At 40.7% G+C, this 19,660-nt stretch overlaps 1 protein-coding gene across 1 annotated transcript; it reads right to left on the reverse strand.

Annotated features, from left to right (window-relative positions):
- Window positions 1–3,556: 3,556 nt before the first annotated feature.
- On the reverse strand, window positions 3,557–15,587 carry LOC117492936 (nucleus accumbens-associated protein 1). The gene is given in 9 exon segments (XM_034143367.1): window positions 3,557–3,864; window positions 4,712–4,809; window positions 4,977–5,082; window positions 5,914–6,081; window positions 6,300–6,870; window positions 6,872–6,919; window positions 8,987–9,256; window positions 10,069–10,222; window positions 14,568–15,587. Coding segments are annotated over 8 exon segments (1,695 nt in total). The 5' UTR covers window positions 10,195–10,222; window positions 14,568–15,587.
- Window positions 15,588–19,660: the final 4,073 nt, after the last annotated feature.

Raw genomic sequence — 19,660 nt, forward strand, 5'->3', positions numbered from 1 at the left:
GCAAAGACATGGGCAGACCAATTACTGCACAGGTTGTGAAGAAGCGCCGTTTCTGGGTAAATATATACCTCATGCTGCGAGTGCACAACAAACAATCTGACCTCTATGTGTGCGTCTATATATAATATACAGTATTTATCTATACATGTGTATAATCATATTTATATATGTACTGTTTAGTGACAAAAGGTTCCCCGTGCCGTGCCACACCTTATCCATTCAAGTGTGTAGGTCTACATGTTTTGTGAAATGTAAACACATACTTTGAAATTACGATCTGCTTAGAACATACAGAAAAAAAGGGAGCATGAAATCTTTCAATTCTCTAATGCACAGAAAGTGAAACACAAGCACACCTCTTGCAGATGAAGCAAGTAGGTTGTGGGTGAGGGACTTTTTGGACATCAGAGAACGTTCACTATAGGTAAAACCCCTGACAAGTCCCGTAACCAAAGTGAATTCTACTCTAGGCTCATGAGGCGCAATAGCAGGATAGTCTCAGTGTGTGTGGACATTTCTGTATGTGCACTGGGTTGCTGTGCGTAAGCAAAGCTTCCTAAGAGTCAATTCACTTGTGATATTTTAACTGTAGTTAGTGACTCAAAATGGAATACGAGTCATTCAGTTGGTCACCGTGTAAAAGGGTTATTGTAAGAAACTTATCCAAGTTGTTTCTGTCTTTGAAAGCTACTTTCATTTAGACATTTTCCTCATTAAGTCTTTGTTATTCTCCGTTTAATTTTTCAAAGAATGTCAATGGCAATCAACTTTTAGGTGATCTAATAATGGAACCAAATGTAGACATTTGAACAGTGCAAATTAATCGCCATACCTATATCTCTAGGCAGGAACATTGACAGATTTGGTACCAAAAAGCTATTATTTAACAATGTTTTTTGTTATATAAGAAATTAACTTCAAAGGATTAAATTCATGTCTTAGTGATTGGCATGTCTCTTGGTCCTTTAACTTTTTACACCAAGCATGTATCTGGAAAGCTGGTACTTTAGTGGGTTTCTTTTGGAAAGTTTGATATTTTTATCAGATTATCAGTAACATATCATGTAATAGTCCATCAAACTATTTTTTGGTTATGGCGAGTTAATCACACTGATTTAGGTGGCGTCATAATATTTATAAAAAGAGGGAAAGACATCGAGATGTAGTTTGAGGTGAACTGTAAACGTTGCACAGTTAAAAGCCACTAAGCAAATTAAACAAACATTTGAAAATGTGGATTTAACCACCTGAAACTACTGCTTTGCCTCTCTCCGAAACAGATGAATATACTTGTGGAAGTGAAACTCGACACCAGCTGCATGAAGGACAGGAAGCACGACAGTCTTTGAGTATACTGTAGAGGTACGTGGGGGAGGGGGGGCATCTACAGTCAGATGTAGAGCTTACTGAGGTTTTGTTGTCATTACCCTTAATTACAGAATACGAGGTACTGCATTTTTGTTCTTTCCATAAACCATCAGGTCAAACTATTTCAGTAAACTCATCCTTATCATTTAATCAAAAATGAAAATATGCTAAGCTTGCTTCTTGTTCTTTTCCCCCCATAAGATTGCATCAACTGCTTTCATTAACAATAATAAATTCCTTCCTGTTTTTTTTTTACCCTGTACCTGTCTTCAGAAAAATAAAAAGCTTTTTAGAAATGCCCCTCCAGAAGGAGAAAGTAATCAGTCATCTGTGGGAGCATTTCAGGTTAACAACACATTCCCAAGTCATACCCATAACGTTTTCTCTTATATCCAACTGCAACAGGAATACTGAACCCCCTGTGTTGACCAATAACAGGCCATTCAAAAAAGCAAATACAAACTTTCACGTACAAAAAAAGGTCAGTTTTGAACATTTCACAATCAGATGCATCCAGCAACAGAAAGGAAGAACACTTGGGGTTTAACTCAACAGTCGTTTTGATTATTTACAGTAGGAATTTGTGCCACTTTCTAAACAAGAAACGCAGGCAGACATGGAAAACAAAAAGACAAATTTCACCAAAAGGGGTTCAGTTGCTACACAACATTTCTCAAAAAGGTGCATGAACCGCTGGTTCTTCTTATTAAGGTGCAAAATCATTTCAAACTCTAAAACAAAACTGTCAGCCATTTTCGAATTTCCATCGTAAAGATTAGATACATGAATAAACGACATACTGAAAAGACACAGCCGTGCAATACAGGCTCTCCTTCTTACTCAAATAACTGTTTTGCACACGTGGATCGTACCATACAACCATTTGCTTCAAGCATTATTGCCTCCTCATGACATCACTGTACCCACCAAGCTTCTGCTTACTGATTTAAATTAAAAAGGCACGTTCCTATTTTATGTAATTATTCCCTGTGACTTTTGCATTTGTCAGCAGTTCTTTTTTCTTTTTAAAAAATATGAATACTGCCCGAGCTGTCAGATCAATATAACCTTTATATTACAAGTAATCTTCATTATTGTGGACTAAAGTTTTATCGAAAGGAGGCAAACGATTCAGGTTCACCTAACAAGAAATGGTTCTCAGACAACAGTCAAGCCAACTGTATCAGTCTTATTATTCCTATAAGCTAGTGAAAAGAAGATGAAATGCTTCATATTTAGCAGTTCAACTGCTCATTCCATCTCTCTGCACTGTCAAATAAAGATACAAATAAATGACTGTGTCTTGTGATAAGACTGCTTTATTAGACTCCTTTTTTATGCAAAAATAGCACTTTCCTTATTTGACAAGACCTCTTTCAATTAAACATGACGATCGAGATTTTAAAACAATCCCTCTCACTCTCTTCTGCTCACGCCGTTCTAGGCATGAGCACTTGTATAAATATAGTTTGTCTTCTAAAAATATGACCATATTTTATAACCCGTTGCCCTTTAAATTCTCTTTACAATCATCTCAGTAAAAAGCGTTCCCCTTCTCTCTTTATCACGTATTCAGTTCATAGACAGAGAAACATGCTACAATTTTAGGAAACAGAAGAAGAGGAAGATGACATTTCTATAAGACACTGCACAGTGAAACACTCAGGTGAGATTCTCTAGGTCTCGAGAAAAGGTGATGTGGCGAAGAACAGTTGCAGCGCGAGGATGGGAAGGTGCAGGGGAGGAAAAACAGGTAGTGTTAAATTATATTATTGGTTCTATTTTATTTTTTTTTAGTTCCTTCTCCAAGGCTGGAATCCAAGTTGTTTACTCCTAACCCTTTCCTTACAGCCATCCTTCCACCTCTGCAATGGTAACCCACCAATCACCTTCATATCAGGGAATGTATTTAATATTAAACAGTGGATGCGTTTACACACCTTAAAAAGACAAGGGGACAGTTTGGAGAAAACCCTCTCCCTTTCCTCAACTACCTTCATTGTACAGTCATAAAGCAAATAAGTGTTCATGTCCTGGTTACATCAGGGTAACAGCTGTTGACCCCAGCAGTGTAGTATAGACAGTCACATGTGAGAGATCAGCGTGGGCCAAAGAGTGAGGAGGCAAGCAAAACTGGGGAATACTGGTATGTGTGTCACCAAATCTCAACCTTCCCCGGACACAAAGTTCAAAATAAGGCTCCTCCTTCCCCGCCTACACCTGGTAGCGATTCACCTGAAGAGCCACCTGACTCCATGCCGGCCCCGCCGGCAGCCTCCAGGGAGGTTGGGTCGAAGGCTGGGTCCGCCCCCAAGGTGTCCTCCATCTTGACTCCGTCGGGAAGGAAGGCGGTGTAGGCGTCGCTCTCGGCCATCAGTAGTTTCAGCTTGGGGATCCAGCTCTTACGGACCACGCGGCGGGCGTTGGTGCACATGTCCGCTGCGATGGCATTCATCTCGCTCTCTTTGAAGCTCGTGGCAAAGTTCTGGCAATAAACTGACATGGAAAAAGTAATAAAAAAAAAAACACAGTTAGGCTGATTGCACATTATGCCGTTAGCCATCAGAAGTGGTGTCATGAAGCAGATGGAAATGAACAGCAGAAGTCAAGGGAAATGTTGAGTAAGTGAAAAACACTTCACTAAATGAGTAATGTGTGCTATCGTGCCTTTGCCACGGGGCTTCTGGCACAACTCGCAATGTGCAAGGAGCATTGAAGCAGCCAGAAGTATCAGAGATCCTCCGCCTCACACTGCAACACTTGCAGTATTGAAGCGACATCTGGTCAATTTTGGATTACATCCCAACGTTTTACTGCATATGTAAAAACTTTAAAAAATATCCTACATTCAGACACATTTCAGTTGATGTTGGCTTTTACTGTAAACCGTGTCCCAGAGTTAGGACATTTGAAGAGAGGTAATAACTGCAGGTATGTTGCTGATCACACAGGCTTTGATTTGTAATATAAGTTGTAAATGGAGTCACATTTGACTGACGAGAAACAAATCCAACTCAAACATATCTAAGGAGCTACACAAGTGAGCCTTTTTCATTTACGTAACATCATATTCAGTATGTAAACATAGGTGATGTTGCCATCTAGTGGTCAAAGTGGGTTATTACCTAATGCTGATCATAAGGGTGCAGCAAGAATCAGAAATCTCCCCTTTGCACTTTCAACCAAAAGTAACTTAAAGTAGGCCATACATCTATTTCTGCACCAGCTTTAAGATATGTTAAATATATGGTACATTCCCCTCTGTCTGTATCCAACATCACACACAAAAGTGCAAATAGTTTCAATGCTTTAAAGGCAAACACCCTCGGACAGAAACACTCACATTTGACCGCGTGCAGAACTCTGTTGTCCAGCGGCTTGCGGCTCGGGTCGTTGGTGGACGAGCGGATGCCTGTTCCACAGCTGTTAGCCAGAGTGTTCCTGATACATCAAAGATAAGAACACACAACAGAGGAAAACAAAAATAGTTGTTACATCCCTCTTATGCCTGCAGATAAAGAAATCTAATAATCTCTATATAAAAATGTAGCTTTTGCCAACTTTACATGAAGCACTGGCAGAAATAGACCCAGACAGATGAAACAAACCTGTCAAAGAAGGCGGCCAGCAGCCTCCTCAGCAGCACCTTGTGTCTGGTCCCTGCGCTCACGTGACAGTTCATTAGCTGGGCTCGCGATATATACACAGAAGTACCTGCAAAGAATGCACAAGCAATGATTACCAAGAATCAAATAAACCACCAGCACTTATCCCCGTTTACGAACCACTTATTGTCTCCCATCAGGCCACGGTTGATCTCTTCGAGTTTAGATGTTGTGATTCACACACAGTAATATGATAAAGATCTTCGCTTTGATTTACTGGCATGGAGTATTTGTTTGTCTAGTCTGATTCATATCAAACATTGCAGCTGTAGGCGGAGAGTGAGGAGGATGTGCTTCGGTTACATATCATAGTTTAGAGTCTTGCTTTTGCTTTTTTACCATTTGAACTAACTAAAGTGTATTCCTTTTAATAGTGTAATGGTATGCTACATTCGTGCATTTCACTTTATTACACAACCTTTGTAACCTGGCGTATGTTAACACCGCCTTTCTTTATCTTTGTATGTTGCACTCAGTCTCTCAATCAAACACACACTCTGCTGCAAGGTATGTAACCCAGCCCGTAAGGTAACACACACAATGCCACAGGATGTCCTTGACATAAACACACAGAATCAAATGTTCAGTACTGGCACGTAACCTGCATGTCAATGTCAAGCCGAGTCATCTGAGGACAGCCTTCTCTCAATATGTGCATACATATATGATTGCCAGTGGTCTGTTTAAAGTGTCCTTTGAATGATCTAACATAAGTATATTCATTCTAGGTATATTCTAGCTTCTGTGTTTCTTTAATATACCTTTCAAATGTTTAAAAGCCTTAGACAAACGCATAGAAAAGACATTTACCAGCTGCTCTAAACCCCTATTCTCTAAAAGCATTTACCTTTGGTTTTCTTTGAGAACACCCAATCCATACCTGAGACTAACTCCAGTTTCTCAGCGGGGTCTCCTTCCTCGTACAGTTTGGGATGACAGCGGTTGCCTATCTGAGCGACGAGTTCTGCAGGCAGACATGTGAGGTCTCTGCCTCGCATTCGACCCCGAGTCTCTGTGTGGTCTGGTAGAGCCTCAACACGCTCACCAGCTGCTGGAGAGAAACAGGTTTGCAGAATTACAATAAAACCATATCATTTTAACACACGGGAAAAGAAAATACGGTGCACAGTGAAGCGTCTGAACACCAGATTCATTCAGATTCAAATTCATTCAATTTCACTGACATTAGTTGTGATATTAGAGCTTTATCCAACACAACACATTTAAGTCACATTCACACATGCTGGTCTGACTCGTGTCCTTTACCTGCGGCGCCCATGTTGAGCATGCTGTACATGGTATACATGTTGCAGATTTGCCTATACTGCTCTTCAGCACATTCGTCTGTCGCCTCTTCCTCTTCTTCATCATCGTGATAGCTGATGGGTGAGTCGCTGGCGTAGGTGCTGAGGGTGCCGGGACTGGCCCCCTCTGACACGCCGAGGCCCGCTGCGTAGCTCCCATTGGTCCCAGTGCTGCCACTGAGCCCGCCCCCGGCCACCATGCCGGCCAGGCTGGTTACGTTGGCCCCCATACCCATGGCCAGTCCCAGGGCTCCGGGGCTCTGAATGGCACTACCCCGCACTGCCTCCTGGGAATAACGGGCTGCTTTCCTAGCCCCGCCTCCTCCCCCTGAGCCGACCCCGCTGCTGCCCCCCTCCCACAGCCGCTTGGCCACAGGGGTGCAGACCACAGAGTAGGGGGCGGCTGCTTCCGGCTGGCTCGCTGGCTGCTCCGTCTTCACTCGGGACACCAGAGGCAGCGGCGTCAGGCAGGAGGCAGGCCGGCCTGCACTGTTACTGGTCTGAGTCACAGGGCTCTGGGGCTCAGAGGGGGGGGGCCTCCTCAGCGTGAAGGCCCTGGGAGTCGCAGCTTGGAGAGGAGACCTAGAATAAAGACATACATCAAGGGTCAGCGTAACTCATTGATTTCAAGCATATATATGTGCTTGTGTTGGGAAAATACTGAATGTACTCTTCCAATACCAGAGTAGCACATGATAACAAAGGCCCTACGTAGCTGTATACGTAACAGGATTAGGGTTGCAAAGGGGCGGAACGGTTCCGGAAAGTTTCCATGGGAAGTTAAGCTGGGGAATTTTGGAAATATTCGATGCAAAATTAAACAAAAAACATGACATTTCAACAGATCTTTTTTATTTTATTTTTTTTAAAGTAGAACAGAACAAGTTTTAATTATTTTATTGAACAATTATTTGCTTCATTGAAGAACGAAAACAGGAATGTTGAGTTAAATATTACTCATCTGTGCATGTGATGGAGGAATGCACAGTGCCTGTAGGGGGTGTGGTCTCAATAGCCATGCAGTAAGCAGTGTGCTATGGCATGGATATTCAAGTGTACTTGAATGGCATCTGTTTGTTTTAGTCAAGATTATGCTAAAATATACTTTCCTCAACTATATTTAAGTTCTCTATGAAGAGCCAACCTTCAATTTTGAAAATTCCCAGTTTATTCCCATAAATTCCCGTTAATTCCCATGGAAAGTTTCCATCTTTGAAAATTCCCGGAATTTTGCAACCCTAAACAGGATGTATGATTACATAGAAGAAGCTCATGAGACACTGTGTTGAACATACGATAGCTATGTTCAACGATTAACATGATGATTCAGCCTCTATGGAGATAGGCATATGACTGTCATGTTTATTGCTTACGTGGGCCTTAGCTAATCTGAACTAAGCATAGAATACTGCTTTGAACCGGTATACATGTATCTTGTGACTGAATAACACCCTCTCTTGTATTTAAGCATCTGAAGGACACTGTTCTGGGAACTATTTGTCTCATATGCTCTGTATGTGATGACTATCCATTCTTGCAAAGATAATAATTACATGTATCCTGATTATTGAAGCTCAAGCCGGTGACGAGTGATATTTTTTAACAGCTTGTATATTTTTTAACAAGAAAAATCAGTCTGTCTTTGTGTGATTGTTCATGGGTTATCAGTAAACTACTCCAAATAATTTGTGACTCCCTTCCTTATTTTGAACCATTGTCACTTTATAATAAAAAGCCCTTTTCACTGATGAAAAAGTATTTCAGCCTTTATCTGTCCATAGTGCAGACAGTATATGTTGCAGGCAATATCCGTTTTGTTCCTTTCCAAACTCTGAGCACAGTATATATTTCAAACTGTTGCAACTGGATTAAACACTTTATTTTAAACAGTCACTTCACCTGGATCGCAAATCTCAATTAACCCTTATGATTATTTTGGTTATATCGTTTCTTTTAGATCTCTGCCACCTTAACAAGGAAAGTGAATGACATTTTGATTTGTGTATTTACTGTGCTCAAAGCTTTGACAACTTAAAGGTCACCTATTATGCAAAATCCCCTTTTTCATGTCTTTTATACATAACCATGTGTCCCCTCTGTGTAAAGAGATTCTGAAAGTTTCAGGAAAAAAGATTCGCTCTCTTTTTATCCTGATCCATTTATATAAAAACCTGTCTGAAAATGAGCTGATCAGATTTTGGCCATTTTATGATGTCATAACGATTTTTTTGGCTTGCGTAACCATTAGCCAATCACCAACTAAGGTAACACCCCCCCCCCACCTTATCACCTGAATCTCCTCCTAGAGCACCATTGTGTTCTTTTTAACCAAATATCTCTCAGAGGGGCATGGGGAGGGGCTCCTTATTTTCATCTAAAGTAACAGACTGAATCAGCACTTTTGAAACAGGGCTGAAACAGAGGGGGTTATGGGATGCTACAATGATCTGTTTGGTATTTCGAGCCAAACACTTCAGAGACATGTTTTGTATATATCTGAGACCTATAATATATTGATGAAAAACAGTATAATAGGGGACCTTTAAGTATGAAAAACTCAAAACCTCTTGTGTCTTGTTTTTCAGATATGTCCACGCTACTATGTTACTTTCTTTGATGACTTCCTACTGAAAACAACGTCTGCCTCACCTTGAGAAAGAACTCTGTGCCTTTTTCCATGATCTGTTGGATCTGCAGGAAGCCGGCCGTGTACATGAGCAGGAACTGGTCCCCCACCGTCATGCTGAGACGGCCTGTGTAGCAGAAAGACAAGATCTGCTGGAAGCTCTGGGGCTGCACGGCCGACGGGAGCTCCACCACAGTGGGGCTTGTATCATTGCTGATCCCACCTCCGTTATTGCTGCTGCTGAAAAGGTCACGGAAATAAGAACTGCTAGCAGCCAGCACAGCTCGATGGGCCTGAGACAAAAGCAGATAAGTAAGGCAACCCATTAGAACGTTTGAAAGACGTGTTCTATAAATATTATGTACAAGTTATGGACAAGAACTTTACCAAAATAAAAAAGACTTGAGAAAAGTTTTAAATAAAGTAAGCAATATATTAAAAGAAAAGACAGCATTTGTTGCCAACTATTTGGGACCTGAATTCAGTCAGTATTTAAGTATTGAAGTCTTAAACACGATTCCCAAAAATACTGATTTAAAGTGCTCCCTCTGTTATAAGAAAGAAAGCCGTACTCAGATTTTGGGAGATACAAGATTGCAGGGCAGACAAAGTTAAGAGTATCCTCCAAGATAAAAGTGAGGAAAGACATCCAATCAAACCTTACGGCACTCCAATTGGGGGCAATCTAACCCATTAAGTTTACAAGCAAAGTGGGAAATGACATGCCATTAAAGACTACAAAGGGGTGATTTAACTTATCTCCAAACCTTTCTCTGAAGAGGAGGAACTTAGCAGAAGCTCTCTAAAATTATTCTGATGTGAAAAAACGCTCTCTGTAAATAAGTACAACAGCATTAAAGGTTGGTCTCTCCAACACAGTAACACAAAAAAGGAACAATTTAGAAATATGACAACGATTGCTTGAGACTGTCCAAACAGCAATTACTTTGAAGTATATTGACGTTCCATTATCCAAGCAACATGGCTGCCATCTGGTATGATTGTTTACACTGAAGCCTAAACTTCTGTTAATTGAGCCCCAACTTTTGATACACAAGAGTAATTTCTTTTAGGAAAACAATAATAACTTTAGTGTGATCAGTACCTTGAAGGCATGGCCCTTGACCACCACGGAGACATCGCAGTAAAGGCCCTGTAGTCGCTGTTCATTCAGACACTCTAAAACATTGTTGCCAAAGTTTGGAATCGCCATCTGGAGGGTCTGGGCCATGGTGCGCCTAGGCACACCACCAAAAGGTCTTGTTGGGAAAGAAAGAGAGACAGAAAAAAAGAACAAGAGAGGAATAAATAGGGTTGCAAATTTAAAACATATTCAAGAAAATATAAAATGGAAATATTGGGTTCATTTGCTCAGGCTGTATTTACCAGGTCATATGCATATAGAAACTAACCTTTAACCTAAAAGACATAATCAATTAATGTATCAAACACAATGTGCCATGATCTGTATGTGTGCTAGATAACAAGTTAACAATTTGGAATAGATACTTTAAAATAAGACCCAATAATGTGCACTAGGGTTTAAGATTAGGTGAAAAAATAAATGTGTTACTTTAAAAAAAAAAATGAATGTAGATAGATGTATTGACAGTCTTTGGTTAGCATGCTCAATCAAGCTACATCCCACATGGTATAGGTGTTTAGCATGAATTGCTACCAAGTTATAAAGGGTTTACTTAGCTTTGGGTTACTATCTGCCTTACTGAAACATATCAACCTTTCCAAAGAAATATTCACTCGAGTTATATGATCAAAATCGACGTCCTTTGGCTCAGACAGTGCAGTACTGTCAGCAGTATTGTGGGTTGCACACGTGATGGGAGAATGCACTGTGTATGCAGAGGGTTGTAAATATACTGAATTTTTATTTAATAGGATGTTTGCAAATGATCTGTATTATGTGATGTAGGAGTGTTCTGCTGAGTGCAGTGCAAGACTAGACATAAACTAAATGTATACTTTTTAAATAGAAATTGTGAAATAATGTTTAAATCTGATTTATATTTCAGTCAAAAACACTGCAGATTTAAGTTAACTTTACCTTGACATTTTTCAAAAAACGTACAGATTGTTTGCAACCCTTGGAATTACAGAATTGCAATAAGTGACAGTTAATCATCCACACATAACTTGTATAACAGTATAACACCGACAATTAAACAAAAGTTCAGCATGTCTTGAAAGTGTCAGGATGTTGCCGAGTCATCATGTAGTGTTATAAACATTACTGCTCAACAGGGATTTCATTGTAGTGTTCACACTGCATTATCCCTGGCGAGCAAATCATGATTTCAGTGGGATAAAGTTGGGCAGGCCCATTTACAACAATGACAAAAAAACTATTTTATCCTGTGCTGTGTGCTTGGTGTGAGGAGGGATTCAGCAGGCAATGTGAGGAGGAGGTGTAATGTAACATGAATGTGTTAAAAGACAGAAAGCTCAGGGAAAACCTTCAAAATAGGTGAGGAATGTCACACACAGTACAGCCTACAGTCTTTTACTTGGATAAACTAAAACCTAACATACACAAAGTTAATCTAATTCAATGTATGCATTACTTCAGGACTCTTTATGAAACATCTCTATTATAGAGAAAAGAAGTCCTGAATAAGCCTTGGCATATTGACCACAAATAATTCTTCACACAGTGATACTGAAGGCTTTTGGCAGGCTCATGGGACGTTGATATTTCAAACAAAGTTGTGTTGTGCTTTGATGGGTCATCTACATAGCATTAATCTTATACGTCACTTCAGCCTTGCAGTGGTTGTTTTTGCCAGGAGTGGGCTCAGTGAAAGCCTTTTTATTGTCTGTCTTATATGAGCTATAAAACTGTCCTTAGATAACTGGGTCATGTCCTGTTATTCTATGTGAACAAAGTGTGTGGCTTAAACAAACACCACATAGCATGTTTCCGTTCACTTCTCTAAACATTCAAAGGCAAACATACCTCCTTGCCCTGCATCCGCTTGAAAGATTCCTATATTATGCATGTCAATATTAAATTAAAGTGGAGCAAAGTTCTCTCTGCTGTAGGAAAGCTATATTATTGCGTGAATCTGTGAGATAGCTTTGAATTCACTATCAGTTATATCAACACAACAGAAAACGTATTTTTGAAATTGTATACACGATCTGATTCTACAGAATGTGAGGAATCTACTTTTTAGCACAGAGATTCAGATAAGCATTATATGCCCTCTGTACTGATGACCTAACTTCCACTGTCACAGCTAAGGGAACAACAGATCCATTGATAAGTCTATGTGGCATTTCATTGGCTATAATAAACCTTTACAGCAGAATAGAAGTCATAAGTGGATTTCACAGATTTACATAAATGTGTATCCAAGCTAAGATAAAAGCTGTTTTTACACTGATGCTTGACTACTAGTGTTGCATACGTGCAAGTTGCACACACACGTGAAGATACAAACCCAACAAAAGACAATATCTGAAACTGAGAACACACTGATTGAAGCCCACCCTGTGTGAGGCACACTACCACTTTGGTGTGAGTGACTGACGAGGGCTGGAGAGAGCCGCCCCATCATATCCAAAGCCTTTCATTTGGGACCTATCCAAGCTCCAGGGTAAAGAGAAATGCTCTCTTTGTCTCCGTCTCACTCAAGCTCCCTCTCCCTCATACTAAAACACAGATGCGCACACACAAACTCAAACAAACCCACAAAAGGCACACTGAGTCACACACAGACATGAGACAATACTGCTTGTTTACAGTTTGGCGAGCCGCAGTAAGCACACATGCGTGCACATAAAGACACACAAACACAGGGCTGAGAGCAGTGTGTGTTTGCACAGTTCGCCCTGACAGTGAGAGAGAATGTGACTGTGTGTGTGCGCATGTGCGTGTGTGTGTGCATGTGTGTCTTTATGCACCAAGGAGGGTCAGTGAAGCTTGCATAGATGAAAGGGATCATCTCAGGTCCTTATTCCATAAAATATATAGAGCGCAGCAATGGGAAAGAATTACATTCCCCCGAACTCACCCTGTGGCTTATACCAACCAGCCTGGTGGGGAAAGTAGGTCAAACATACAAACAACATGCTTAAGACCTTAGACTTCTCATAGTGACCCTTAAGAATGTTTTGCCCACATCCAAAACGGCTTATGTAAGATGGGAACGTCTGTCAACATATTTCAGAACTTATCCAGAATAAGTCCTTTAATAGTAAGGTATACAGTCTGACTACTTCAGTGTATCCAGTTATACCATTGTAAACATCATCATGGGCTCATACACAGCTATGTGGATGATTAGTGTGGAGTCATTGGGTAGCTGGCACACAATGCATTCCCTCTATAGGCATTTCCTGGTTCTCATGTGCCCATGCCTGCGCTACTCCTATCAAGTCCAGACATAATGAGCAGGCCTGATTCGTGATTATTCTTATATAACAGGGAGATCCTGAATATAAAGCAGCACTGACATGAAAAGCTTCTAAACTTCTTAATGTTGCTGATGTTGTAGCTGACAGTAGTCTGCCTCTGTTCAGAAAGGTTTAAACGGGAAAGGATTCCGGGTAATGGGGAACAGCTCTTTAACACACCGACCCGTGTGCCAGTCCACCCGCCGGGAGGCTCCACTGTCTGCTGGCACCGGAGGCGACGGGAGGGGGGTGACAGGATGGCAGCAAGCCCCGGTGTTGAGGAGACGCTGTGCTCCTGTTTACGTGCCCTCAAATGACATTTAAGTGTATTAATATTAATTATCTTCGCTTTATGTAAGTGTCCCCCGCTCCCCTGTGGTTGACAACGCTGAATTGTTGTATGCCCTCTTCCCATCCGCAGTGGGCCTGTAGAGGTGGCTAACAGCTAAGCTAACACTACTGTTAAATATTTTGGGTTCGCCCCATCCACCTCATGCACACTCAGCCCCCAGTTGCACAATGACAAGCATTTCCGCGATAGTCCACACACTCAAAAATATGAACAATACACTTACTGCCTGTGCGGACGAGGTAGCTGTGCTGCGACGCCGGTTGTCAAGCCCAAAATGTTGCTTATTTAAATATTTTGGTGATGGGGGAAATCGCTCCCCCTGCCATTCTCCATTCTACCGACATCAACAGGTCATCCCAGGACACGCAGCAGCTGAGGGCGAGCCAGACGGAACCAGTGCGGCACGGAGCGGGGGGGGGGGGGGTGGGAGCACAACAAGGCACAATTCTTTACGAACGAGTTACCGTGCCAAAAAAACCTGACTGCCATTGCATTTTCGCATATTTGAGAGAGGAAATTAAACTACAAACCTTATACTCCACGCTGGTTATGTGCTATAGCCTACTTTAGTGTGTTTTCTAAAGGTTGTTTTGAGATAAAGAACTTGGACCCGTCCCCTAAGTGTGCAGCCTACTTCCCAAACTTGTTATTGTCCCGTACCTACTGGACCGTTCATCCTCAACCTTACTCCACGGTGTTAAATAAGGACACCGGCACAGACCCCTCACTCCTCTACACCCTCCCCCTCCTGCTGCTCCGCCACCGCAGCAGCAGCAGCCGGTGAATCCTCAGACGACCCCGGCAGGACGCCTCACACACAGCGGCAGACAGACACTCACCCCCTCGCTGGGAAGTTGATGCTGGTTCAAAGGAAGAGACGCAGATCTCTCTCTCCCGGTTTTTCCTTGCTCTGGGAAGCCATTCAGTTTAAGCTAAACGCCGATAGCAGACTCATCGAGGGCGGTACAGTATCCCAGGGGATTGCGGAACACAGAGCCACTGATCGCACGGAGCAGGAGAGGAGGAAGACGAGCATGACGCGCTCGTCATTCAATCGCATGATCGTGTCGAGCGCAGCCTCAATTTGGGGAGACCTATCCCACGCCGGGGACTGTTTGCGCATTGGCACAGCAAGCAGCAGCAGCCTGAGAGGGAAAACTGGCTCCCACTGGCTCCCCCCTCTCTCTATCTCCGCACATGAGCCATAGCATTTGGAAAAGTAGGCCGTGCTGTGCACTTTCTAAACTGGGGTGAACTTCCGCATATAAAGTAGGGATAAAGCCGCTCCCTTGTTGGCTGTAAACAAGTGAAAGCTTATAAGCAAAATACAGGGTGCAGGAGTGACACCTATCATACCTGCACGCACCTTAGTTCAACTGAACATATATCCGTAATAACCATTAGGTTGCAGCCAGCAGGTATCCATGTGTTTGCTGACCTCTGGCCCACAACGCTATATTCAACTTAATGTGCATAAGCATTAATATGGTCTAATGTAACTGAGTACATTACTCAAGTACAGTAAGATTTAGTACACATTTTTCATAACGAGTACTTAGAGTAAGCTACTTTTTACTTTTTCAATGCAGGACTTTTACATTGTGTTGGGAAAATACTGAATGTATGTACTCTTTCAATATCAGAGTAGCACATGATAACAGAGGCCTAACTGTCTGTGTACTTAACCGGATGTATGATTACATGGATGATGCTCATGAGACACTGTTGAACATATGATAGCTATGTTCCTATGATTACCTTGATGGTTCAGCCCCTAGGGAGATAGGCATATGACTGTCATGTTTATTGCTTACGCAGGCCTTAGCTAATCTAAACTAAACATTGTATACTGCTTTGAACCGGTATTCCTCCATCTTGTGACAGTGTAACACCCTCTCTTGTGTATAGGCATGTGAAGGACACTGTTCGGGGAACTAGTTGTCCCATATGCTCTGTATGTGTTATAGGCTACTTCCATTCTTGAAAGGATAATAAATACATGTATCCTGATATTGAAACTCAAGCCGGTGACGAGTGATATTTTTCACAACACATTGTAACCGAGTATTTTTTACACTGTATTGTTACTTTTACTTATTGCTACTTTTAATATCCATTAAAAAGAATATTCCCTTGTCTAGCTTTAATATTAACCACACTTTCGACACAGAGTTCCAGCCTCAGAAGGCTATGTATCATATCAAAACTGCAAATAAATTGTCACATAAAATAAATTAAGCTCTTGCTTGAAGGACCACTTTTCTGGCTGTCATTCATAAGGACCAACTATAATTCCTCACATAACCATCTGCTTTACACAATAAACATTCTCTCAGTTATGGAATGATACAGATGTTGACCCTGCATTACATGTTGAGGTCTATCAAAGTTATTTTGACATAGGTCATAAAATAAATCCATGAAAATAGGCAGTTTTGGTCATTCAGAATTTGAACAATGAATTCACACAGAATGTGAAAATAACGAAAGCAGTGCCATCTCCTGGTTATGATGATCTGCTTCCAGGATAATCTGATTCACAACAAAATTATATCACACCTTTTTTTGTTTTGTTTGTTCAGTAGATGTGCCTGATAAACTCATCCAAAAATGACAGTGGCTATCTTAGAAACATTCTTACATGAACATTTACAAATGTTGCAGTATATTCATGTCTCAATAAATGTGTATGATCCTTTAGCTGAATTTTGAGGATAAGCCACTGTGAGGTCAAAACATGATTTACTGCTTTACCACAGCTTGAACCAGTATTGCCTACAATAGACTACATTTTACGTTACAATTAAGATATACTCAATACTAAAAATGTGTTTGCACAGAACTAAGAATACGTTTAAGTTCACGATTTGTGATGTAACACAGGAAGGGGATCACGGGCCATAATACCCCAACATGAAGAAGTGTCAGTTTAACCGGTAAAAATAGAATAGGGTTTACTAAGGCAATAGTCTATATCACACATGTCAAACTCAAGGCCCGGGGGCCAAATCCAGCCCGTGGTAGATTTCATTTTGGCCCGCAGGATAATTTCTAATTACTATTAGATCTGGCCCGCCAGTATATTGGACGCACACCTTCACTCAATCCTGAGGGTTTCCTCAGCTAAGAGCCTGACCCCAAACATTGATGAACTTGCACCCACAATGAGATGTCAAGTATCTGGCTTAAACTAGAATCACAGAGCAGCAAACTGAGTTTAAATTGATGTTTCCTTTTGCACTTTTTTTCTTGTGACAACAGGGCATGTTTGGTTTTTTCTTTGAGGGAAATAGTTTTTTTGAAGCTGTGGAAAAATGTAATCATAAAAAATGACTCTGGAAAAGCTGCAGATAGAGCCATAAGAAATTAATGCAACTAATTATTTAATGTTTAATGTTGTTTTTATAGGCAATAATTTAAGCTTTGTTAGTTCCAGGTTTAATATGTGCAATAAGTTCATTTCAATAAGTTTTGCAATAAACATTGAACCAGTCCGGCCCTCGACTAGTACCGATTTTTTGATTTTGGCCCATGTGTATGTGAGTTTGACACCCCTGGTCTATATGTTGTATAGCACAAATAGTAAAGTTACTTTCATTATGAATCTTATACTTTCTATATATTATTCCATTGTTTCAAAATTGTTTTGATTATTTTAGCAAAAATATTTCATACACAAATGTCACTTTACACATTTCTAAACACTTTAATTCCTGAATGACCACCTTTCTTCTCTTCCTATTTTCTTATTTCTGTTTCATAACGCCCTCAGTTTTCAATTAGTGTAATGAACACTGATGTGTATGTGCCTTGTTATTATGTATTGGAAAAATTGTTCAACAAAGTGTTGAAGAAAAAAAAATGACTTCCCGCCATTAATAGAAAACAGGAAATCAATCTGGTCCGACCATGGATGTATAGGCCCCTTAAACACCTGACGTCCAACAGGTCACAATTTACCAACGAGTTAACCGTTTCACCTGTAGGCCTACAATAGTCATGATGAATAGATAGAAGTAACACCTGGAAGTACAACACGCAGTCTGAAGTTTCTTTGGTTTTAGAGGATTCTGAAATTAGAAAACGTCTTTGTTTGTAATCCGCCAAAAACGAAGAGAAGAAGAAGAAGAAGAAAACTTCTGTCACCGTTTCCAAACCAAGATAAATGGTGAGTTTTACTTTTAGCTGGTGTCCTGTTTGTCTCTATGTATGTGACGGGTTTTCCTGATATTTGCGGTTGCTTTAGTAGATCACAATGGAAGTAAAAGCACAGGTGTTGTTATTATTAACACGATTATGGCTCTATTTTACTATTACTTCTTCTTCTTCTTCTTCTTTAGATTTTATTGGCGGTTGGCAAACCAACTTATAGGTGCATTACCGCCACCAACTGGACTGGAGTGTGGACAAGAGACTATCCAGAAAACAATAAACAAAAGAAATAAAACACAACAAAACAAACAAAAACAAAACAAACAAACAAACCAAACAAAACAAAACAAAAAAGAACCAAAACTCTAGATTATTTTAAATGTATCAGTTTCTCTTAAAAACTTAATAATCTCACAATAAATATTGCCTGATGTTTTCCCCAACAGCCCCGACATCGACAAGTCACTGAATCCTGCCCTCTTCAGTGTCTGGAAAAACACACCTCTCTGAACACTATATTTCCCACAAATCATTAAAACATGTTCCACAGTTTCTGGCTGGCTACAGTGTATACACTTTCCGGTTGGATGCTTTCCTATTCTACTCAATGTATGATTGAGACCTGTATGACCTATTCTCATCCGAGAAATGACATTTTCCTCCCTTCTTTTAAACCCCACCTTCCTTCCATCCCCCACATACCTTTGAATGTTATAAAGATGTCTTCCTGTATCACTAAGGTCCCAATGTTCTTGCCATGTTGTTTGTGCATATTTATGTATGAATGTTTTAACCTCCGCTTTGCTAAGTGGAACTTCTATGTCTATGTTCATAATTCTGAGTGTTTGTTTGGCCAGAATATCCACCTGTTCATTACCCTCCACACCAACATGAGCAGGAACCCAGATGAAACTAGTTGCTATGCCTTTGATTTGCATTTTATATAAAATTAGAAATATTTCATTTATTATGTCCATTCTAAATGAAGATCTGCCTGATCGTATACTCGATAATGCTGAAAAACTGTCCGATGCAATTACACTATTATGTATTTCCTTCCCCTCTATCCATTTCAATGCCAACACCAATGCCCACAACTCTGTCGTGTATACTGACACATGGTCTGTTACCCTTTTCTTTATATGTGTATTACTCACTGGGATATAAACTGCTGCCCCTGCACGCCCTGTCTCTGGATCTTTGGAGCCATCTGTAAATATGATTGTTGAGTCTGAGTAATTACTTGCAAAATAATTCTGGACTATGCGCCATACTGGTAGTAGTTCTTTCTTTTCCTTCAACTCCCTTTGTATATTGAGGTCTACCCTTGGCAATGGGAATAACCAGGGTGGAATGGACGAGATTGGAACTGTGGGGCAATACTGTATTTTATTCAAACCTATACTTGCTGCTTTAACATCACCAATCCATCCAAAACTTGTTAAATGTGACTCATTGTGCTCCCAGCAGTCTTTTAAAATACTTTTCGCAGGATGACTATCACAATGCCCCTGAAGGTTTACCCAGTATGCCAACATTAACTTAACTCTTCTTATCCTTAAAGGCATTTCTCCCATTTCCACCTGTATTGCTGATACTGGAGATGTTTTAAAAGCTCCACTACATATTCTCAGGGCCTGAGCTTGTAGGACATCCAGTTTTTTAAGGTTTGATTCTGCTGCTGCCATGAACGCTATACACCCATAATCTACTACAGGTCTCATGAGTGCCCAATATATATTCAGAAGTGATGATCTACTCGCTCCCCACTCCTGTCCCG

Source organism: Trematomus bernacchii, unplaced genomic scaffold (genome assembly GCF_902827165.1).
Source record: "Trematomus bernacchii unplaced genomic scaffold, fTreBer1.1, whole genome shotgun sequence".
In the NCBI taxonomy this organism is placed as follows: Eukaryota; Metazoa; Chordata; class Actinopteri; order Perciformes; family Nototheniidae; genus Trematomus; species Trematomus bernacchii.